The 24,475-nt window shown below is 38.6% G+C and overlaps 4 protein-coding genes across 4 annotated transcripts; 3 read left to right on the forward strand and 1 right to left on the reverse strand.

Moving 5' to 3' along the window:
- Positions 1-92: 92 nt before the first annotated feature.
- Positions 93-1,178, forward strand: LOC114822698 (pentatricopeptide repeat-containing protein At1g11900-like). Its single transcript, XM_029097665.2, has one exon. The coding sequence runs from the start codon at positions 93-95 to the stop codon at positions 1,176-1,178; it is 1,086 nt and encodes a 361-aa protein (XP_028953498.2).
- A 426-nt stretch (positions 1,179-1,604) lies between these two features.
- Positions 1,605-3,318, reverse strand: LOC103404903 (uncharacterized). The gene has a single exon (XM_029096740.2). The coding sequence runs from the start codon at positions 3,171-3,173 to the stop codon at positions 1,794-1,796; it is 1,380 nt and encodes a 459-aa protein (XP_028952573.2). The 5' UTR covers positions 3,174-3,318; the 3' UTR covers positions 1,605-1,793.
- A 948-nt stretch (positions 3,319-4,266) lies between these two features.
- On the forward strand, positions 4,267-7,298 carry LOC114822536 (putative F-box/FBD/LRR-repeat protein At4g03220). The gene is made up of 4 exons (XM_029096948.2): positions 4,267-4,587; positions 4,872-5,916; positions 6,108-6,290; positions 6,432-7,298. The coding sequence occupies exons 2-4, from the start codon at positions 4,891-4,893 to the stop codon at positions 6,759-6,761; spliced, it is 1,539 nt and encodes a 512-aa protein (XP_028952781.2). The 5' UTR covers positions 4,267-4,587; positions 4,872-4,890; the 3' UTR covers positions 6,762-7,298.
- A 5,080-nt stretch (positions 7,299-12,378) lies between these two features.
- On the forward strand, positions 12,379-21,112 carry LOC103404904 (vacuolar sorting protein 18-like). The gene is made up of 23 exons (XM_029097204.2): positions 12,379-12,727; positions 13,148-13,360; positions 13,470-13,609; positions 13,707-13,802; positions 13,900-13,967; positions 14,164-14,265; positions 14,455-14,599; positions 14,810-14,953; positions 15,052-15,171; positions 15,337-15,393; positions 15,957-16,016; positions 16,106-16,213; positions 16,498-16,640; positions 16,902-16,980; positions 17,139-17,201; positions 17,340-17,470; positions 17,826-17,931; positions 18,340-18,528; positions 18,928-19,155; positions 19,549-19,704; positions 19,805-19,966; positions 20,198-20,314; positions 20,568-21,112. Exons 1-23 carry the CDS (start codon positions 12,565-12,567, stop codon positions 20,739-20,741), a joined length of 2,964 nt encoding a protein of 987 aa, XP_028953037.2. The 5' UTR covers positions 12,379-12,564; the 3' UTR covers positions 20,742-21,112.
- The last annotated feature ends 3,363 nt before the right edge of the window (positions 21,113-24,475 follow it).

Consider the following 24,475-nt stretch of genomic DNA (forward strand, 5'->3'; position numbering starts at 1 on the left):
CTCAACGTTCTTCTCCTAAGTCCAGTGACTGACGGCTGTGGCATTTCATCAAACACCTTACCTGCACTTCCGAACCCCCCACCCCGTCCGCTATGAATATCCAGAGCATGCTATCTTCTTCCTCAAGGTGCTTGCGATGCTACATAGCAGCAGCAGCAGCAGCATCAGACGTACGCGCTCTCACTTTCCTCCCCAACTCCGCTCCAATTCGGCGCCCGAATCACAACCCCCCGCCATTCTCCACCTCAGTCGATCCGCCATTGTTTTCCACCGCAACCAGATTCATCAGCAGCTCTCGGACCTCTTCTTCCCCAGAGCAAGAAGCTACCCTGAATCAAATTCTTTCCTCCATACAAAACGCCGCCACGTTACTCGAATCCTTGTACGAAAACCGCCTTTTCCTCAGCCCCAAATCGTTCAACAGCGTGCTGGTTGCGGCCGCCGCCGAAAGCGGCGACCTTTCCCTCCTATCTCAGCTTCTTCAGGTCGCAATCGCGTCTTCTCAACCTTTAAATTCTGCTTGTTTTCTCACTGTCGCCAAAGCTTTCGCAAAGTCGGATGATTGCGCGGAGCTGCTCAGATTAACCAAGCAGGTAATGGAGCTCACCGCTCCCAGCATGACAGTCATAAACAGGATTCTCTTTGCTTTTGGCGAATGCGGAGAGACTGAGAAGGCGCTCCTGATCTTTTCCCAGATGAAAACTCTTGCTTTCGTGCCCGATTTGTACACCCACAACACTGTTTTAGAGATTTTAGGATGTGCCGGTAGGATTGATGAATTGGTGGGTCAGTTCGGGGTTATGAAAGAGGCCGGCATTGTCCCTGATGTGGTTTCTTACAATACTGTGTTGAACAATTTGAGGAAGCTTGGGAAATTCGATGTGTGTTTGTTTTACTTCAAGGAAATGGGTGAAAATGGAGTGGAGGCAGATTTGCTTACTTATACTGCAGTGATTGAGAGCCTGGGAAGATCAGGAAATGTTGAGGAGGCATTGAGATTCTTCGATGAGATGAAGGCGAGGGAGATTCGTCCTTCCCTGTATGTTTATCGGTCGCTGATCACGAACCTGAAGAAGATGGGGAAGGTGGACTTGGCATTGAGTTTAACGGAGGAGATGAATTCGTGTGATTCGGAGCTTGCTGGTCCAATGGATTTCAAACGTAATAAACGGTTGTAAATAGTTATAAGCTGGAGATACCTTCTGGTTTTCGATTTGTAGGTCTCTTGTTATTGCCATTTGATGTAGTTGTATGGTGATTTAAATCTGCTATTCACTTTGTTTGCCCAGTTTTGAAATGATTTGTATCAAACATGATTTGAATTCAACAGTTTTTCTTCGAGCAAAGCTGTTCTTATTTGCAGACTGATGATACTCAGATTACTAGTCCTATGGACTTCAAATGAAATATACACTTGTAAGTAGTTAGAAGCTGAAGTTATCTTTTGGTTTTCGGTTTCAAGGTCTCTTGCTATTGGCAATTGGTATATAGTTGTATACCAATTGGTATATATTTGTATACCAATTGGAACGATTTTGTATCAAGATTCAGATTTCGACACTTTTGTTTGAGTGAAATCGTTGTTATTAGCAGACACATCTCGCTAGGAAGCAAGAAAATAGCTTCATCTATTATTATTGCATAGCAGAGAAACCAGAGACTTACAAACCCAATTAACCAATACAAAATGCATACTTACTCCATAACAAGAGTTATGGCTAACTGAAAATCAAGTAAACTTTTGAACAAAAATTAACAAATTCAGTCGAGGTGAAGTTCCTCGACAATTCCACTTATTCTTCCTCAGCACCTTCTTCTGCAAAACTCAATTCATGGCAAACCTCCCCATTGGTGCTAAAGTAGGATTTCATCCCAACCAATTCAGCAGCCCTTTTGGCTGGCCCCGAACCCCTCGGAGTATCAATACCACATCGGACTGTCTTAATTTTTGGCAGCACATCTCCTATCTCGGCAATAACTGAAGGTGACTTGTTATCCTCTGCTGCAACTTGGTACACCACTATCTCACTTGGAATCTCCCACCTCTTCTTCACCCGGCACTCCGGTCCTTGACTCCTGGATGTCTCACGGGCAATGCCATGCGGCTTTCCAACCAAGGAGACCCGCCTCTTGTCACCTCTCTTACTGTCATCCTTATCATCCTCAGGCCAAGACCGCTTCCGACCATCACTCACTGCCGAATTCCCAATCTGATTGTACCTACTAGGCACAACCCTTCCAGGCTTGAATGGTGTTTTCTTAGCAGGCACAGACTTCTCGGCTCCGTCTTTAAAAAGCTTCTTGGGTCCAATTGATGCAAGAACCTTGTCTTGCTTCTTCACAGGCCTTTTGGACCCTCCAACAGTAGTTGCAGCCTGTTTCGGAGCTTGAACCTTGGACACAGTTTTCCTCGATTTCGGACTCAAACTCAAACTCTTGCCCCTCTCCTTCGTAGCCCTCAATTCATCGATGTCCTGAAGCTTCCAAAAGCACGATTTCCGGCGACTCTGCGTTGCCTGAACAGGGGTGATCTCGAACTTACTCGGCCTCTGAAATCCGGCTCCAGCTATAATCTCAGACGGCCCCAAACTCATTCCTCTCCGATTATCCTTCGACCTCACACTCATCATCATAGACTCAATCTTTTTCAACCCATCCAAATTCTTCACACCTTGTTTCTGCTCCATGAACTTCGCCGCCACAACCCTTCCACGCTTCTCTACCGCCTTCTCGTTTCTCTCAGCCTTTTCAAGTTTAAGCGCTTCGAGCCTCGAATTCAATCTACTAATCTCCTTCTCAATCTCTTCAATCTCCGCATCGATCTTCCCCTCATCTCGAACTCTCTCTTCTCCTTCTTCAACCTCTGCAAGACCCTTCTTCTTCGCAACCGCCGAGAAGGGATCAAGATTCGTATTTGTGTCCAGCGGCTTGAAGGGCACCGAAGATTTGACGCAGACAGGGGTTTTCAGAATCGTGGGGCTCAGATTCTCTTTGCTGCAACCCGATTCAAACGACTCGGAAGAGCAATTCAGCGAAAGGGGTTGGAGTATATCGGACCAGGAAGCCTTCACGACGGAGGAGCCACCTTCGGAGTCTTCGTTGTCGAAGGCGGCGTTGTTCCACACCTGAAGGTCTGGTGCGTTAATGGCGTCTTGGCATTCAACTACACTCATTTTCGCTCACTGGGTTCGAAGTTCAAACGATTTTAGGGGAAGATGGAAAGATTAGATGATGGGGTTTTGTACTGTAACTGCTGGTTTGTGATTCTTGGACGTGAGAGAGAGAGAGAGAGAGAGAGGCGATCTTTATTTTTTTTTGTATTTCGAGATTTTTGACCGTTGGGAAGAAATTTAGGCGTTGGGGCCAGCCTGAGGCTCCATGTAATCGTAGCCGTCGGATGCTAAACGGCTCCTATAGACGCTCCGATTTGAGTTAAAGTTTTTTGTTTTTAATGAGATTTGAAGTATTTTTGCTCTCGTTTTTTTTGGACATATTTGTTTTTACCTTTTACGTTTATATTTTTTTGGTTCAGAGGTTATATTACGTAGGGCTGTGCCCAATTTCTCAGAAAATATAATTTTGTTTTTTTCAAACACTAAATTGGGTGATTTTGGGAAACCCAATTTTTGAATGTTTAAAAATTGAAAACTGAAGAGAACCAATATATAATTCTTGACATCACATGGTAAAATCCTTGTTTTTCAACATTATATTGTATAGAAAAGTCTCGTTCAGTAACTCGAACTTGACATGAGTATCGTAAGGTGGTGTCACCTCTAACGTTTTTTTTCTTCTATTAAGATTAGACATCTTTCATATTTGGTGCTCTTAATCATGTGAGGACTAGATTCATTAAAATTGACAGTTGTGCGACCTATTAGTTAGTACAAGAAAATCTCGATCATGTCCTCGCCCGCCCACCCAAAGAGGCAAGAGCATGATTCTAATTTTTCATGGTATAAAGTTGTATTTCAATTTTTTTTTTCAATTAATTTGGTTATTTTTTTTATGGAATTAATTTGGTAGTATTGAAATTTTTTGGAACAGTTCCTTCGGGATTACAAGCATTACGGGTGGAATATGACTCTTCCCTTCACCACAGAACTAATAATGGAGAATGGTAATTCAACTTATTTACGATTATACCAAAAATAATTGGCTGACAAATTTCCAACTTATAAAAAATAAAGATGCCAGCTTTTTCGCATCAATATATGAATAGGAAGGCTCCGATTAGAGAGACAGAGATATCGGGGCGTAATCTTTTTGTGAATAGTGCTGAAGTGAAGAAAGCTCAACAAAAACACACGAACACTATGCTCATAATTGAGATCGCTGACCATTTCATAGAACATATATGCTTGACTTTCCGCGATGCTCTTTTGGAGTGACCTACCAAACCAGCGATTGATGACACTTTCCAAGAAAAAAATCCCGGAGTGTTGGGTGTCCAAAGGTCATGACTCAGCCCCAACCCAATCCTCTAGCCGCAGCCCACTCAGCCCACTTCCAATCTTTCTCTATAAACAAAGGGTCGAAGTCGAAACCCTAAATCTTTTGCCTTGTCAAAAGACAACTCTTGTGACTGTAAGTTGGAAACTTTCCTGTATCTTCTTCTTCCTCCTCCATTATTCTTCTCTTCTTTCTTCTTATGTAAAGTAAATTCTCTTTATATGTATCTTCACTAATATGTATGTATATTTATATGTGTTTATATACACGTTGAACTCAATTATCCGAACTTCTATTTTTTAAGATGCACTTTATATATATATATATATATATTAGCGTTTCGTATAAATAAGTTTTATTTAGGCCCTGATCATCATCAGCACTGACTTGAGGGGCGTTTTCTTTTATATTTTCATCAGGTAATGAACCCCTTAACCCATGGAAATCACCAGAGCTTTTATAGAGGGAGAAAAGAAAGCACACAATGAGCAAAAGTGCAGTATTGACAGAATCAGCAATCTTCCAAACGATGTTTTGTACCAAATACTCTCCTTGTTACCCTTCAAATACACAGCACGAACCAGTGTTTTATCTAGAAGATGGAGATATCTATGGACTTCCGTTCCCGTCCTCGACTTCTGTGCGGGCTTCACATCTGAGGTCGATGATACAAAACGGATGCAGTTCATAACCACTGTTTTGACTCGTCGTCAAGAAAACTCCAACATAAAGGTTTTTCGCATTGCGAGTGAAGAATCTAGAGATGCGAGTTTTGAATTTTTACATGACTGCATCTGCTGGGTTGTGCAGCATAATCAGGTTGAAGAAATTGTACTCTATCTGAAGATCGTAAATGGCAGGTTTGATTTGCCTCTTTGTGTATCTGAGTGTGATTCATTGAGGAGTCTCACACTGGCAGCCACTAGCGGTTTTTACTTTCTCCGTGTTAGGATGGCTACTACTACTATTGGTCTCCGTTCACTTCACACCTTGTCTTTAATTCGTGTGAAATTCTTGGATAATAGGGATTTGGTTATGGATTTATTTTCTGATTCAACATTCCCTTTCCTTGAGAAATTGACCATTTTAATATGTAGAGGAATATGTGATCTCAAAATAAGTTGTTCGCGCCTTGAATATGTACGAATGTTCCGAACAGATTTATTTAGGCTGCACATATGTGGAATGAGACTGAAGAATTTGGACGTTGTGGGCTGTTTCATCCATGCAACTCAAAGTTTCGTCGACATATTTGCTCCAAATCTGCAGACGTTTCGTTGGAAACATAATTACCTTACAACTGGGAAGTATTTGATCCAAATCTCTCCTACCATGAGAACATCTGACGTAAATTTTTTGGTCCGGGGCAATGATATTAGCATGGCGATGACTTGTGTCGCAGTCAATCTTTTGTGCGGATTATCCCATGTTCAACAACTTGTCCTCAGCATCGATGCTCTCCAGGTTCATTTGCTCATCTGTTTTCTTGTCTACTACTTTGAAGCTCTTTAGACTTTTAATTTCATAAAATGAGATATATATATATATATATATATATATTAGACTAGAGAAATTGTGTTAAGTGATGATATCATCTACTTGTATGCATTTTCTGAATTATTTAATTGATATATGGCATATTTAACCACATCCAGGTTTTATCCAGAATATATTTCGAAGATGGTCTACCAAATTCATTTGTGAAACTTCAGACGTTGGAAATTCAAACTGAGGGCTTTGGCAAACGTGAGATCCCAGGTCTAACGTGCCTGTTCAAGAGCTCTCCCATACTCCACACTCTCAAAATCGACATATCCAATGGCAGCGACCATAATGATGTAAGTTTTTGCCTACTTAGAGTGTACTGTATATTGGCAAGTTTACAAGGACAGATGAGGTTTAAGGTTACGCTGTGAACTTTATAGAGTTTTGAATATAACTAGTAACGATTAACGACATATTTTATAATTTTGTTGCAGGTATGGAACAACAGTTTATTGGACATTACTGAATGCACTGAAGAACAGTACTGGGAAAGTCAAGCTCAGGTTTTGAGTCCCTCCCTTTGTCATCTAAAGGTGGTGAAGATCGTTGTTGCCAGTTATCCTATGAATCTTATGATCCCCGAGAGTGTGATTAGCGTTGTGAGGGTTTTACTTCAATATGGAGGAGGATTGCAAGACATGGTTCTCGGTTCTTATCACCCGACATATTTCCGAGATCCTTGGAAGGATACAATTGGTTTAATAGAGGGATTTCCGCGAGCATCTGCCAATGTCAAAATCTCAATCGTTTTGCTTGCTGACTGATTGTTTTTCAATGTGCATGGATCCATGTAGATGATGAAGCTATTGGCTGGTTCTTCATGTTTAATATGTGATCAAAACGAAAATGTAACTAAAAACATCTCCCATGTATGCAAATTGAATATAAACTTGATGGATTGGTGATGTCAACAGTGCAAGTTAGAAAACTTACAACCGCAGGATTTAATCTCACTGATTAAGCCTCCACCATTTGATCGACAGAAAAACACTGCCCGCTAACTAAGAGAGTCAAAACAGAGCTGAACTCTCTCTCTCTCTCTCTCTCTCTCTCCACCCTGAACTCGCACGCTCAGTCTCCCAGTCTCGCCGTCACTACCCACCACCACCAGCCCCCTCTTCGTTCGCCGTCCATCACCACCGCATATCTACCTCCATCTCGTCCTCCAGCTTCCACATCCAGCTAAGCCGCCAAATGTTAAAATGAAACCCCAAATTGAAGTCCATATCGAGTCCTCGACCTCCATCTTCCACCTGCAGCTTAAAACAAGGTATTATTTGTGTTATCCCTCTCCAATTTGGTTTGATTCTTCAATTTTGAAATTAGTGATTTATTGTTTCGAATTAGGATTTCAATTGTTGCTTTTATAATTCAAATTTATTATCCATTCCCCCCAAAAAAATGATAATTTTTTCCTACTATTTTATTCGAGTTGTACGCTCACCATGAGAGCGTTGGGGCGAAACTCTATTCGGAGTCCATATGAAAAAGTTGCAAAATTGCACGTGGAACTCCAATTATTAATGTGTCGTGGGGCCACGCTACTGACACTCTATCCTCTTTACTTAACACGTCCTGATTATGATATTCTTCAAACACCTGAGGGTGACAAAATCATTTTAACATGCATGCAAGTTATGAAGAAAGAATAAACGAAAATAAAATATGTAAATTTAAAATATAATGAAATATGCAAATGCGGGAAAGCGTTTAGAGCATACAACTAATCAAGAGTACTACGAAAGGAATATGATTACAAAGAAAAAGGGGTTCTACACCGAGAGGACTCGAAGGTACCAATACGGGAATGCCTCAACGCCGAGATCCTACGCCTTGTTTTTAAGTCCTGAAGGGGGTGCAAAACAAAACGTGAGTGGACCAACGTTTATAGTAAGAATAATAAGAAAACCGTTTTTCCTTTATGAAAATACTAACCCCATGTTTTGAAAACACATATAATACTATATAAAAGGTTCTTTAAAAACCCTAGCATGCCATGAAAACGTTCGTAAAACATGTACGTATAAACCAATGCTTAGTAATGGTAATATAGTCGCCCGAAGGCAAATCTATAAAATCTTCGTAAATCATAAAACAGTGTACTTAACTAGGGGTATCATAGTCGCCCGAAGGCATTCCATCATCCGAGCGTGAAGCTATGCAACACTGGGTTACAACAGTGAAGAAACATGGTAGGTCCTATTACCTGAAAGTGAAGCTGTACGACTCTGGGTTACGTCAAAGAAGAAAAGTGCATAACACACCGACATTGGTTTCGCCAGTGAAGCTGGGAGCATGTCATAAAATATCTCACTACTCATCAAACTGTGTCCTATGGCCATAGGCATATACATACTCATGTTGTGTGTATGTCTTGTATGATTACCCCCTAAATAAGTACCGAAAACATAAATCATATCTCTTGTATCAAATCATCGGAGCTCAAAAGCTCAAGCATTATATCATAAATCATATTCGTAAATCCATCATATATCGTAATGTATAAAAAGTCATGGTTCGCAAATCTTTCTAAACGTAAATTCAATAATCATAAACATTTCATAAAACGTAAATTCGATAAATCATAAATATATCTCATGAAGTGTAAAATCAGGAAATCATGCTTTTCATGAATGTAATCCTCATATTTTGATAAAAACATGCAATTTAAGATGGGGTCCACTCACAAATACTCCGTTGCCGAAAAATCATGCAAACTAAGGAGGATGGGGTCGTCCTTAACAAACGCACCTAAGTGCATAAAATGACCACAAAACAACAATAACAACAAAGCATTTTCCCACTAAGTGGGGTCGGCTATATGATTCCTAGAACGCCATTGCGCTCAGTTCTGTGTCATGTCCTTCGTTAGATCCAGGTACTCTAAGTCTTTTCTTATAGCCTCATCCAAAGTTTTCCTAGGTCTTCCTCTACCCCTTCGGCCCTGGACCTTTGTCTCATAGTCGCATCTTCTAACCAGAGCGTCAGTAGGCCTTCTAAGCACATAAAATGACCAATTAGTAAAAACTAAAACCTTACCAAAACAATTGAATTTGGGAAAACTGAGCGCGGATTTGGAATCAGGGCGTCGAAATTAGTCTAGGAGGGGTCATGGCCGAAACAGGAAAAAAGTCAACAAAAGTCAACATTGACGGCCAACTGGTCAATTGTCAACGCTGACTCACCCGAGCCAAGCCGCCGAAGTTGAGCCAAGCTGCCAGAGCTCACACTGGATTTTGGAATTTTTGGTCGAAAATTTGGGCAAATTTTGAAGCTTCGTAACTTCATTGTTTCTTAACCAAATTCGACCCATAATATATCAAAACGACGATAGGAAAGTGTAGAACAAGATTATACCTATTTGGAAGCTCAATGGTGGCCAGAGATAGATGGGAAATAGCCTAAAAGGCGACAAGTCCGCAGGAAAACTGGGTTCTTCGTCGAAAACTAAAAAAACTTTAAACATCCATAACTTCGTCTATACTCAACGAAATTAAGTGATTCAAAAGTAAAAATTATACCTCGAAATGAGACGAAAAGATTGGTACCCTCCTCAATGGCTAAGTCGTTATGGTTTGGTCAAAAAATGGCTTGAAAGCTATGGAGGTTGTGGGAAACAGGGTAAACTTTAAATGTTCATAACTTCTTCAATTCTTAACCAAAATCGACAATCTTTATATGGAAATGAAGCTTAAAATGAGGAGAAAACATATGTACCAATTTAGACCGAGTGGTGGTGGGAGTTGGTTGGAAAACGCCTGCAAAAGTCGTAGTTTTCATTGAAAAACTGGGGAAGTCTTTCCCTAAGGCATTTATGGTCCAAACGCCACCAAAGCTTCTCAAAAACCTTCCAATCATATCCCTAGACATGATCAACTAAGTTTTGGACTAAGTTTGGGGCTTACCTTCTTGGATATGGCGGGAACTCGCAGGGAAATTTTGTGCACAATGGCTGCACATTATAGCGCAATGGAGAGATTTCTCAAGGTTCTTGAGAGGTTTTGCGTAGAGCGAAGGTTTGCGCATGGCAGTTTGTGTGTTAAATTGGAGGTCCCTTTAATGTTTCCTGCCGCTTGGTATTTATAGAGACCTACATACCTAAGTCGTGGAAAACAATCCCAATTGCATTGTGACTCCAAATCTTTAATTGTTGCTGCTGCCCACAGACCTATCCCATGCATAATCACAATAAATGAAAACTCTGAAAACTTTATCCTTTATGCGCCTAAGTCCACGCCTTAGGCCTTATCACATCAATCAAAGCTTAATCTCATCTCCCAAAACTCCATCAGTAGCCTTTATCCCATGCATGCATAATAAAATGAAATATAATCCCATCATGCATGCCTTATTATCTGATACTTTAAAGACCATCTTCCATCAAACACATGGCATCCAATTGTTGCACGGCATCAGTCACTCACCCATTCAATCTCATCTGTATACTAACCAACATTTAATTTGCACGCAAATTGTTGCTTAACCAGATAAGAGTCTCAAAGCTTGAGATATAGTTTGCATCCCATTTTCTGTACTAAAAGATAATTATTATGATAAAACCATAATAATATCTTTAAATAACAAAATTATCTTCACCTTTTCATCTGTCCGTCTGGCACTATGCTCAACCAACGACCTCGGTTGCACGGGCCGATGGTGTAAATTTGGGTCCAAACAGAAGGCATTCCCAAATTTGGTAGCTCAAGGTCCTCCCCTCCTTGCAGTACCTCTTCTTTGCAACCCCACCTTTAAATATTATCCCTCTGCTTGTAATCTTGAGTAGTAGTATGCTCTACACATGTTCATCATTCTCACACTTTAATTCTTAAAGATATGTATTTTAATATGATTATTATATTCAACGCAAATTTGCAAGCATGCTTACATGTTCTTAGTATAAGCATGATATGATGGCTTGCTTCACTCATTGGGAGTCGGCCAGCAAGTGGCTATCCTGGTGTCCTCCGGACAGCAGGATCGGGGCATGTCATATATAGCAAGTTTGTTTGTTTTTTGGCTGTCTACATGCTTGGACGTTCTTCAATAAAATTAGCTCAGACAAATTGGTTAGGGTTTCATATAATTAAGTTTTATTTAGGCCCTGATCATCATCAGCACTGACTTGAGGGGCGTTTATTCTTTTGATCTTTTTAGCAGGTAATTAACTCATTACTCCATGGAAATCACCAAAGCTTTTATAGAGGAAGAAAAGGAAGCACACAATGAGCAAAAGTGCAGTATTGACAGAATTAGCGATCTTCCAAATGATGTTTTGTATCGCATACTCTCTTTGTTACCCGTCAATTCCATAGCACAAACCAGTGTTTTATCTAGAAGATGGGAATATTTATGGACTTCTGTTCCCATCCTCGACTTCTATGAGGGGTTTCCATCTGACGTCGATGATATTAAATGGATGCAGTTCATAACCAATGCTTTGACTCGACGTCAAGAAAAGTCTTTGACATAAAAATCTTCCGCATTGCGATTAAAGATTCTGGAGGTGCAAGTTTAATTTTTTTAAATGATTCCATCTGCTTGGTGGTGCAACATAATAAAATTGAAGAACTTGTACTCTATCTGAAGCTCGTAAATGGCATGTTTGATTTGCCTCTGTGTATTTGAGTGTGATTCATTGAGGAGTCTCACAGTGTTAGCCACTAGCAGTTTTTTGTTTCTCCGTGTTAGGAGGGCTGTTACTACTAGTGGTATCCGTTTACTATACACCTTGTTTCTAGGTTCTGTGGAATTCTCGGATAGTAGTGTTTGGGTTATGGATTTATTTTCTGATTCAGCCCTCCCTTCACTTGAGAAATTGAAATTGATTATATGTAAACGTAGAGGAATAGGTGATCTCAAAATAAGTTGTCCACGCCTCGAAGAAGTACATATTTTCGGAACAAGTTTATTTAGGCTGCACATATGTGGAATGAGACTGAAGAATTTGGTCGTCGAGAGCTGTTTTGTCCATGCAACTCAAAGTTTTGTCGACATTTTTGCTCCAAATCTGCAGACGTTTCGTTGGAATCTTAATCACCTTACAATTGTGAAATATCTGACCCCAATCTCAACTGCCTTGAGAACATCTGATATTGATTTTTTGGTTCGAGATAATAGTATTAGCAAGGCGATGACTTGTGGCGCAGTCAATCTATTATCTGGATTATTCCATGTTCAACAACTTGTCCTCAACATCGACACTCTCCAGGTTCATTTGCTCATCTGTTTTTTTGTCTACTAAATTTTTCTACTTTTTAATATACTTTTTTTTGACAAACCCTTAACGTAAATTTTGTATAATAAAAAAAAAAACATACGACGTGGCATAATGTGGATCATGGATTTTAATGGACGGTCCAGATTAAAAGCATTGTACAATCCGGTACTAGGCCGGTAAGGCAGAGGATCCAGGTAGACGCTGGACCGTTCCGATCAGCGGCACTTGGCCCTCTGCAACTCCAAAACTCGTGCTAACTTCAGCTTCTTCTTCCAGTGATCCGTTAGGGGGGCTGTTTGTACGCCTGGATAAAGATTTCGGACTAAATTATCCCGGAATTGGATTCGAAGATGGATTCAGGGAGGCAGGTGTTCACGGTGGATCTTCTGGAACGATATGCGGCCAAGGGGCGCGGAAATATCACCTGTATGGCTGCCGGAAACGACGTCATTTTGCTCGGAACCAGTAAAGGTTGGATCATTCGACACGATTTCGGCGTCGGCGATTCGTTTGGTACGTTACTCTTATCCAATCCTTTCGTTTGGTACTTTCAATTCTTTGCCAATTCACAATTTTTTCATTTGATGAGAATTTAGAATTCAATCTTTTGTAATTGACGTGAAATTCTAGACCTTCATCTCAAATTAGTGATTTTTTTATTTAATTTTTTTTTGCAGAGAAAGTCTTGAATTCCTGTCAAATTTCGGATTTTGATCCGAGCTTATATGCTTAGTGATAGTGTTTAGCGTAATTAGCTAGATAGGATATGATTAGTAGCAATTTACTTGATTGATTGAGGTGATTAGAACAGTGTTTTGCTTTAGTTGCTAAGAGACCCGTTGTCGAATTCGGTTGACTAGATTGTTTTGCTTTCTATTTTGTGTATGGTATGATCAAACAATGCTTGATGGTTGTTGTTTATTTGAGCTATAGATATTGATCTCTCGGTGGGTCGTCCTGGGGAGCAATCCATCCATAGAGTTTTTGTTGATCCTGGAGGGAGCCACTGCATTGCCACCATTGTTGGGAGTGGGGGTGCTGACACGTTCTATACTCATGCAAAATGGACCAAGCCCCGTCTTTTAACCAAGCTAAAGGGTCTTGTTATGAATGCCGTTGCCTGGAACAGACAACAGATTACAGAAGGTAATTTGTCAGTCCATTGACTATTTTCCCCCATTGCATTTGGATGGAGGGTTTGTGCATATTGACTCATTTGAGCTATTGTGTGTGATTTTGTTCGTAAAAATCTCAGCTTCAACAAAGGAAGTCATTCTCGGTACAGACAACGGCCAACTTTATGAAATGGCAGCTGACGAGAAGGATAAGAAGGAGAAATACGTAAAGTTTTTGTTCGAATTATTAGAACTTCCTGAGGCTTTCATGAGTTTGCAGGTAATCTTTGATCACTTTCTCTAATAGAGAATTGATTTGACAGTTACCAATTTGCAACTCTACGCATCATGATCTTGATCTCATTCTTTGTGTGCAGATGGAAACGGCAACCATTCTCAGTGGGACTAGATACTATGTAATGGCTGTAACTCCTACAAGACTCTATTCTTTTACTGGTATTGGATCACTGGAAGTAAGTTTTCTTCCATGCCTAGTGAAATTGTCATTTCCAGTGACAATATATTTGTTGCTGTTACAATTCTCATAACCTGAATATTCTGCGTTTCTAGACTGTTTTTGCTAGTTACTCGGAACAAACAGTGCATTTCATGGAACTTCCTGGTGAAATTCCTAACAGGCAAGTGTTTATGTTGACACTACTAAAATTATTTTCAAAATGGGATAAAAATATTCCCTATTTTTTTCCCTTTTATTTTTTGGGAATCATTTTTCCTTTTATTAAATAAACTGTTACCTTTGATTTGCAAAATTGTTGATGTACTGTTTCCTGTCATTCTTGTTGAGCTTTCTGGTTTCACTTTGTCATCTTTCAGTGAACTGCATTTCTATATCAAGCAAAGAAGAGCAATACATTTTGCATGGCTTTCTGGTGCTGGTATATATCATGGTGGTTTAAATTTTGGTGCACAACATAGGTACAAGATAACATTCTTCTGTTCTTCCTTCTTTTCTGATGGCATTGTCTGTCTAGATTCTGATCATTCTGTCTTCTACTGAGTAGTTTTATGGTTGACATTGTGAAACTTGTTAATAGCATTCCTTGATATATTTAATATTTAATGATTGTTAGCATATAACCTTCCCCTAATTTATCTCTTTTGCAGTTATCCTGATGGAGATGAAAATTTTGTGGAGAACAAGGCTCTTTTGAACTATTCAACTTTGAGTGGGGGTTCTGAAGCGGTGAAACCCAGTTCTATGGCAGTTTCAGAATTTCATTTCTTGCTTCTTATCGGGAATAGGGTTAAGGTATTCACATTTTAATTCTCTGAATAACTTTTTTCTTCTCAGTGCTGTTATCTCTATGTCCCTGTTGAGTATCATGTTATGAACTGCTGCTGGTGCTAAGCATTAGGTTAAATGCATTAGATATGTGATTCTTTTATTATTCACAGAATACTGCTGAATACTGTACCTGCCCCCTTTTTAGCTTCCATTATGAGTGTAATTCTTTTGTAGGTCGTAAATAGAATAAGTGAGCAAACTATTGAGGAGCTTCAGTTTGAGCAAACACCCGAAGCAGTTTCAAGGGGTGTCACTGGATTGTGTAGTGATGCCACTGCTGGGTTGTTCTATGCATATGATCAAAACTCTGTATTTCAGGTTTGCATCTTCAATTGCCTAAATATTTTCTGAATTTAGTTCATTTTCCATCAGACAGTAAAGTTGTCCGTACTGCTGAATTTGAGAACATAATGTAGGTGTCTGTTAATGATGAAGGCCGAGACATGTGGAAAGTTTACCTGGACATGAAGGAGTATGCAGCTGCTTTGGCAAATTGCCGCGACCCACTTCAGAGGGACCAAGTATATTTGGTGCAGGTCGTATCTAAGTGATGGTTATACTCATTGTCGCTTATTGTAATTCATTCTCACTATGGCACTTAATTAAAAAAATGTGAAGATTATTGCGTTACTGGTTGTATATGTGTCTTCTCAATCTTGTATTTACCTGGGTAGTCAGTAACGAAGTAATTTGATTTGCAGGCTGAAGCTGCATTTTCCGCCAAGGATTATCTTAGAGCAGCATCATTCTATGCAAAAGTGAATTCTCTATTTCCTTGATCTGTTTTCCCATATATTTATTGCAATAATGGCTATAGGTGCAGCAGGCCATTTGTTGTTTATTAATGATAATATGATTCTTATCTAATCTTATTGCCTCGATTTTTCGGTTTTGGTTATATTTATACTAGATTTGAACGTACTTCTAATTGTGCAGTCACATGGATTACATTTAGGAATATGCTTCACTTACTGAGATATTGTGTGGTAGCTATTAAACTATAAAGTACACATTGTTTTTGTCTTGATGTTTCTCATATTGTAAGGCAATATCTAAGAAATTACCAGTTAATATCTTTTCAGTGAACAACTACATTACTAATATCGTTAAATTGAAATTGGCTACCCTTTCCATTCTATCACAGTCTGATCACCCAGGTCTCATATTTGATGGATGCTGAGAGTAACTGAATTAGTGATTTAATATGGTAGAAGCATAATAACAATGATTTTCCTGCCACTTCTCTATGATTGTTTTGATTTATTTCTAGTTATTATAACTTGTTACAGCTCATTTATTAAATTATGGGATTGTCTTGCAGATTAATTACATATTGTCATTCGAGGAGATCACTTTGAAGTTTATCACTGTAAATGAACAGGTACTTGCAAAATGTTCCTTGCACCGTCTGTGTTTTTGATTTGGTATTAAATTCTTATGCATTTTTTATTTTACTTGGCATGCTTGCAGGATGCTTTAAGAACCTTTCTATTGTGGAAACTTGATAGCCTTGCAGTGGATGACAAATGCCAAGTAACAATGATTTCGACATGGGCAACTGAACTGTACTTGGATAAGGTCTTACTTAGCTCTTGGATAAAGAACTAGTTTTTTTTTTTCTTACCTCTCCTGCCTTATACTGGATAGCTTGTAAATGTTGCATTCTTTTTTCTTAATGCATATCAAAGGGCAAGAAGGATAATTAATGACGATGCATTCTGCTTAAGATAAAATCTGAGAACATCTTCCTTTTGACACTGTCGTCAGTTTATGCACACTTAAAATAGAATAATGTAGACGTTGAAAGTTTCCTTTTACCTGAAGTTACGAAGCCATCACTAATATGTTGTTTTTCATTGTAGATAAATCGTCTACTGTTGGAAGATGATACTGCAGTGGATAATCGTAATTCAGAGTATCACTTGATCATTAAAGAGTTTCGTGCATTTCTTAGTGACTCCAAGGATGTTTTGGATGAGGCAACTACCATGAGACTTTTAGAAAGGTAATTGTCATTGAATTTTCTTTGAATTGTTCATCTCGCACCATTCTTTTTAAATTCTTATACAGCTGTGGAATCCCATATGCTAATATCATGTTGTTTAAATGTATCAGCAGAAGAAAATGTCATTTTTAAATATTATCATCTACAATTAGATTATTGTGAAAGATCTGTGCCATTAGGTACTTGGTGGGTCTTTCTCTTTAGATTATATTATAGTTGAAAGAATACTAAAACAAAGGATCCTCTGGCTACATGCTGCAGTTATGGCCGAGTCGAAGAATTGGTTTTTTTTGCTAGTCTGAAGGAACAGTATGAAATTGTAGTCCACCATTATATTCAGGTGCTTTATGCTTCCAATTTATTTCTTATTTGGTTTCAGATTCTTGTCATTATCACCTGTTTTGCTACTTCCATGGTTTCTTTTAGTTTTTTATTTTTTTATTTTTTATAAATGTCCTTCTAGTCATGCTTGATTTACATTGACTGAATGCACATTAGCAAGGAGAGGCAAAGAAAGCATTGGAGGTGCTCCAAAAACCTACTGTTCCTATAGATCTTCAGGTATGGGTTATGTTCTCTGGTTTGGTGTTTGAAATTTTTCCCAAACAGGTTCCAGATGTTCTCAAGTGTTTATGTGTTATAATATTATTAGTATATATGTGTTTTATTTTATCAAATTATGCAATCCTTCACTTGCAGTACAAGTTTGCACCAGACCTAATCATGCTTGATGCATATGAAGCTGTGGAGTCATGGATGACTACAAACAACCTCAATCCAAGGAAACTCATTCCTGCAATGATGCGTTATTCAAGTGAACCACATGCAAGGTATTATCTCATGTTCATACTGGACTAGAAATTGCAATTATGAATTGAAGATCTGGATAAGGCTCTTTAGATACTAATCAATTTCCCTTAACACAAAAAGAGCACATATCCACTATATTTTATTTGTTGATTTAGACATAACACTTGAAATTTCTAATTCATTGTGAGAAGTAGCGTATTGCAATGCCTTCTTTGAATACATGTACCCCTCCTCTCGCATGACATATTAGGTTCCCATGGTGTATTTTATACTTTGGTCACTGAAGTATTTTATACTTTAGTTAATGATGCATTTAAAATTTAAAGCTTTACTCTTCTTTCTTACTGCTACTAATTTATTTTATATCACATGCAGAAATGAAACACACGAAGTCATCAAATATTTGGAATACTGTGTTCATCGTTTGCATAATGAGGATCCTGGTGTTCACAACTTGCTATTATCACTATATGCCAAACAGGTTGATTTCTTGAAGAATTTGATATGATTTTAGTATGATCTTGGTTTACAGGCGTATACACATACATACATACATACTTACATTATTAATTATTATATACATCTTTTAAAAACTGTGATGTCCCCGCTTTGCGAGGGTTGGGGGGTTCAAAACGTTTATCGTATGCAACCTTACCCTTGCTTTGCAAGGAGGCTGTTTCCACAACTCGAAAGTAGGAAAATATTTTGTAGCTTGAAATTTGCAGAAAAATCACATCCTGAGTTTAAAAGTGAATTTTAGGCTTATAGCCATATCTCTTACTTTCCCCTCGGTTTATTTCAGATGAAATTATATGTATGCGAGAATTTCTTTGCCTTGTAGCCATATCTATATATGAATGCGTTTCATTGCTTTCACAATAATTTACAGGAAGACGACGGTGCACTTTTGCGTTTCCTTCAATTCAAGTTTGGAAAAGGACGGGAAATTGGCCCAGAGTTCTTCTATGATCCCAAGTATGCTTTACGCCTTTGCCTCAAGGAAAAGCGAATGCGTGCCTGTGTTCATATATATAGTATGATGTCCATGCATGAAGAAGCAGTTGCTCTTGCCCTGCAGGTATAGTTTGAGGCTATGTTTTTGCGATTCAACTATTATTGCCCCAATCTATATATTGTTCTACTTGTAGCAAAAGGATTTCAATTTACATAATGTTCTCGTTTTTGGATACCAAGGGTCCTCTCTGGTTTATTTATTTGTTAGAACTACCTTTACGACATGTGCTGCCATTGGGATAGTTAAGATTGAGGTTATCTGAATGTTGAAGTAGTTATAAATTCCGTGTATCTTGTTTCTCCAACTCAATGGGAATAGGAACAATCACCTCCACCTAATATTCTCTTCTCCAGTGGAACCCAGGAAAATCTAATTGTTACCTAATTCTTTTACGGTTATATAATTGTAAGTTGAAATGGTTTTATCCTATTGTTTCATAACTTGTTCTTTTGGTGCCTTAAGGTTGATCCTGAGCTTGCTATGGCTGAGGCTGACAAGGTTGAAGATGATGAGGACCTGAGAAAGAAGCTTTGGCTCATGGTTGCGAAGCATGTTATAGAACAGGAAAAGGGAGCTAAAAGGGAGAACATTCGGAAGGCAATAGCATTTCTTAAGGAAACTGATGGCCTTTTAAAGATAGAGGATATATTACCATTCTTTCCGGACTTTGCCCTCATTGATGACTTCAAGGTAGAACTATCATACCCTTCTGCTTTGTCATGGTTTGTAATGTTTATAATGATTCAAGTCTTTTGCGAAGTTTCAAGCTTTCTTCTTTTCCGCCAGAAGTGATTTTTTCCGATTTTGTTTTTGTTGGCCACTTTACATATGATTTGTGATGTTGAATTGTGAATTTATTTGCATGCATGGAAACATGTTTTATTGTGTTCTGGTTACTGTGAATATGATTATATAGCTTTATTTGTTTCCCCTTTAGGTTGCCTCTTTGTCAATTGCTATAGTGGTTGTTTATATATTAGATTTCCATTATGAAGTGGTTTTCAGAATATTTACTTGTGTGGTGCTGTTGGAACTATTAGTTTTCAGCACGTTGGATTTTGAACTGAATCTGTATGTATGTAGGAGGCAATTTGCTCGTCATTAGAGGATTACAACAATCAAATTGAAGAACTGAAGCAAGAGATGAATGATGCAACACATGGTGCCGATAACATTAGAAATGACATTAGTGCACTTGCTCAAAGATATGCTGTGATTGATCGTGATGAAGAATGCGGGGTATTGCTCATGTTGATGTTGTAGTTTCAAGTTAAATTGGATTTGCTCATACTTTCATTTCTTTTTCCAATACTTGCTTTTCTTTTTCTTCTTCTATCAGGTTTGTCGGCGTAAGATTTTAACTGTGGGTAGGGAGTATCAGTTGGCTAGAGGCTATGCATCCGTAGGCCAAATGGCTCCATTCTATGTGTTTCCATGCGGACATGCCTTCCATGCCGAATGCCTGATTGCCCACGTCACACGTAGTACAAATGAAGCTCAAGTAAGTTGAAGTATTGTTTTCTGTTTTCTTCTCTTTTATCATTATCAGCTCGTAATAACATAGTATTCTGCAAAAGCTTTACAATGTGCGCCCAAGTAGTTGAAGTGTAAGAAATACTTTGGGCTAGATGATGCTTGTGCCAGTTGAATTAATGTTTTTGTTTGGTATGAAATGTATTTCAGTAACAGGAATTTTCTATAACTGGCCCCATTTTTTTATTGTGTATTGTAGGCAGAGTATATATTGGATCTGCAGAAGCAGCTTACTCTACTTGACGGGGAAGCTAGGAAGGATTCAAATGGTAGCCTTACTGAGGAAACCATAACAAGCATGGCCCCCGTAGATAAGGTCTGCATTTTGATCTTCTTTTGCTTTACATCGTATTTTATTTGATTTATTCTCTGTTTGGTTATTAGCCATTTTCGATAAGTTTCTATTTGATATCAACTATTTTCATATGTACGATTTCAACTTAACTTTGCAGTTTCTGGTGATAGTTTTACAAATGTATCTTCATTACATAGTTTTTTATTTGATCTCTAATTGATTCATGAAATTAAGATCTGTATAGTAAGCTAAACCGAGTATTTCATGTTGGCAGCTGCGGTCGCAGTTGGATGATGCAGTGGCCAGCGAATGCCCATTTTGTGGGGACTTGATGATCCGTGAGATCTCTCTACCTTTCATCCTGCCTGTGGAGCAACAGCAGAATACTTCATGGGAGATAAAGTCGCATAATCTTGGACACCAGAGGAGCCTGGGTTTATCTTTATGATCGTCTTTCTCTTCGTACGGGTGCCATGTGAGTTGTGTACTCCTACAGAGATGTCTCGTTGCCAGTTGCGGAACTTTGTTATCTTTCTTCTTTTGTAACAATTTGTTTGGCGTCATAAGGGCTGTTAACAGTGCCCTTGTTGCTTGTATAATTTTTTTTGTACCCTTCGGGCGGGCATTTCCGCTTCCTCATCTTTTATCAGGGGATTTTGGGGCCCTACACGGTATGTAGTTACAAAATGGTTCCAAGTTGTTGTCAAAGAAACACTATTTGCAGTGATTACTTTTCAATGGCTTTAAACACCGAGACTGTATTGTAAGTGAACCAAGCTGACTATTTTTGGAAAGAGATTTGAATTTTCGAGCTCTTAATTATTGGACCACTGTAGTAAATTTGCAAATTTGGGTTAGATCAGTCGGCCAAGAGTTATGTGCCCGCTCCCTTACGCCGCCATCCAAGTTCGACTTGCCCTCTATAGAGTACTTTAAAATACTCTTGTTACAAAATAAAATGGTAGATTTGAAAATCTATATATAAAGCCAATGAAAAAGATGAATAGTGATTTTGGTGTCACCACAAAAATATTTGGACAAAAATGCCCCTAAGATAAAAAACTTCAAAGGCATTCCAAAATAATGCATCAAATAAGGTAGGGGCATTTTCATCATTTTAACAGTATTTTTTTTAATAATTAATTTTTTTTTGTGGTTTGTTTGTTTTTGTTTTGAATTAGTATCTCACAATAGGTTGGCAATAATGTAATTCAATTTCTCTATTTTTAAATAAGTTCAAAACATCTTAAGAGGTGTGTAATGTCTGTTATAAAAAAATGTATTTCGCACGCGGATAATAATGTGATTAAATTAGTTGTCAAATGATTTTTTTTAACAAACGATATTATCTACATTAAGGGGGAAGGGGGTGGGCTTAGTCTTACAATGAGCTAGCAATAATGTGATTTAATCAGTTATTTTTTAAATATTATTTTCTCTATTTTTAAACATATTCAAAACATCTTAAGAGGCGTGTAATGCCGGTTATAGAAAATGTCTTTCTCACGCGGATAATAATGTGATTAAATTAGTTGTCAAATGATTGTTTTTTCTTATAACAAACGATATTATTTATACTAAGGAGGAGGGGTTTACTTAGCCTCACAACAGGCTAGCAATAATGTGATTCAATCCGTTTTTTATTAAATATTATTTTCTTTATTTTTAAACACGTTCAAAACATCTTAAGAGGCGTGTAATGCCGGTTATTGACACACCCCGACCTGGAATGTCCACTAGGACTCCGAATCGAGCTGTGATGGCCGACACCAGGAAGGTGACGAAGCCATAAAATGTAGTGATGTGGAAAATGTGAATAAATTTAAACCTAAAAGTGCCTAAATACAAGAGTGTGATGTGAGCAGGAATGAACCCATTTATAATAAGGCTTATACCCTCAAAGGTAGCCACCTATACTGAGATTTGCCAAGAATCCTCGTCGATAAGAAAGCTCAGCTACTAAAACCAGGAGGGGCGAAAAACAAGGGTGTGTGGGCCTGAAAATAAAGTTTTATAAAAACCTTTCTGAAAACATTGTAACCCATCGCTGTAAAACAAGTATAGTTTCCCGAAAATCATACTACGTATAAGTATGAAATCAAATGCATGCCAACAATAAATCTAGAAATATGCCACATCAGAATATCTCAATGGCAATATAAATATAATTATGTGCTCAATAATTTATAATAGCACGCAAGTCGGAGTCACTTAATGTGACCTGTATGACTGCACCTATTGCTCATCAATCTATGCTAACACACGAGTCAGAGTCACCTGGTGTGACCTGTACGACAAGCTAGGTGTGATAATATACGTTATAGTGCTACGATCACGTGAAAGCTAGAGCTATGCGTGGGTCGCCTACGAGTAGGAGTCGCCTAATGCGACTTATACGATAGGCTAGCACCTAACTTGGATCTAAGGTGAGTATGTGGTGCGGGAGATGAACAATCACGTGAAGACTGGCCCTGGCCAAAGACGGGAGCACTAACATCGGGGTGCAGCAATGATGAGTGAACTATATGAGTATAAGCATGCCATAATGATGCAATAACTCCAATCAACATAATAAACTTACCTGAACTTACCTGCACATCTCGTAGGATCATCTTGGTATTTCACAATAGTGCAAACATTTCTCATAACATAATTTAATAATGGCATGAAGTACATAAATCAATTCAAAAGAATTTGTGGAAACTATCAACCATATATATATATATATATATATATATATATATATATATATATATATATATATATATATACTATAAAAAAAGAAAAGACCCACTCACCTGAGGTCCGCGCTACAACTCTCTAGCACAAATATCGAGGGTCACAAACAATCAACGCCTAGAACAATTATCAAATCACATCTCAGAATTCTTATCGATAGAACACGTAACTTACATAAACACATCCCCAAGGACGTTCTAGAATGGTTTGAAACCCATTGACCAAAAGTCAATTGTCGATAAAAGGTCTGCGATAGGGTCCATAACCCTACGTAACTCAATTCGGAAAGATCCATATGTCAGATTCCCAATCCGTAAGTTTCTAAGATCCTCAAATATTATGTATTATAATGTACTAAAGTTTGGTGATGATCCAACAGTCGGATCGTCAATTCATATAAGGATCAAATGTGGTCTCTATCAAAACTATGTCCAAACGATGAGATTTCATCAATCAGACTTCACATATAGAATTGGGGTATCAAATTTAGCCTAGGAAGGTCAAGGGGTGCCTCGGTCCACGCACCGCTGCACACGGCGGTCGACCTCCCTGACTCGCCGGAAAAATCAACTATTTCTAAAAATTCTCAAATTTTACAAGAATGAATATCTCAATGATTAGAGCAAGTTTTATACCTTTGTTCAAGTCCAATTTGACCGGGAAAAGCTTCAAATCGTTACGAACCCACCAGAACCCTAGAAATTGGTGGCTTTCGATTCGACTTCTCCGGTGTTCCGCCGCCTCCAAAGTTGTTTGGGCTTTGTTCTAGGCCTCAAGGGAAGTCTAATGATGGTGGTAATTGGAGGGAATCATTTCACAAATGGTGGTTCTCGCCATGACTCATTCGGAACCCCCACGAGTTCGATGGTTTCGTTCTCCTCAAATCGGGGGTTAAAGGAACTGGGTTTTGGTTGGAAATGGAAGAGGTGTTGATATTGAGTGACTTCCAGGTGGTGGGTAACTGTGAATCGCTAGAAAAAACCGCCTAAAAAGGTGTCGGAAAACATGGTGGAAGTCGGCCGGGTTGCACACGGGAAACAGGTCAAGGTGGATCTGGGTTGACTGCATCTCCCACTCTCTCCTTTCCCTCCTGACCCTTTGTCTGATGGGTCAGACTCTCATCCCTCATCTCCTGATTTGTTCCTCATCTCCCTCTCTTCTCTTCCGATTGGGCAATTATGCCCAATCCCTTCTCCTCTATTTCTCCTCCTCCTTGATTCCTTTCTTTTCCCTTCTCAACCACACACATGTGGCATACCAATTTATTAGTATAAAATAGTATACTATAATTAAAATAGTGATTCCTTCAAAATACTTTTGGATTTGTAGCTCTATAAAACTTTAATCGTACATCTGATTTTGATTCCGCTTTCGCCTACGCGTTCGTATCGTTGAGTACTTCAAGAATACACTAAAAGAATATTTCGTACGTCTCATTATATG

Source organism: Malus domestica, chromosome 17 (genome assembly GCF_042453785.1).
Source record: "Malus domestica chromosome 17, GDT2T_hap1".
NCBI classification, from domain to species: Eukaryota; Viridiplantae; Streptophyta; class Magnoliopsida; order Rosales; family Rosaceae; genus Malus; species Malus domestica.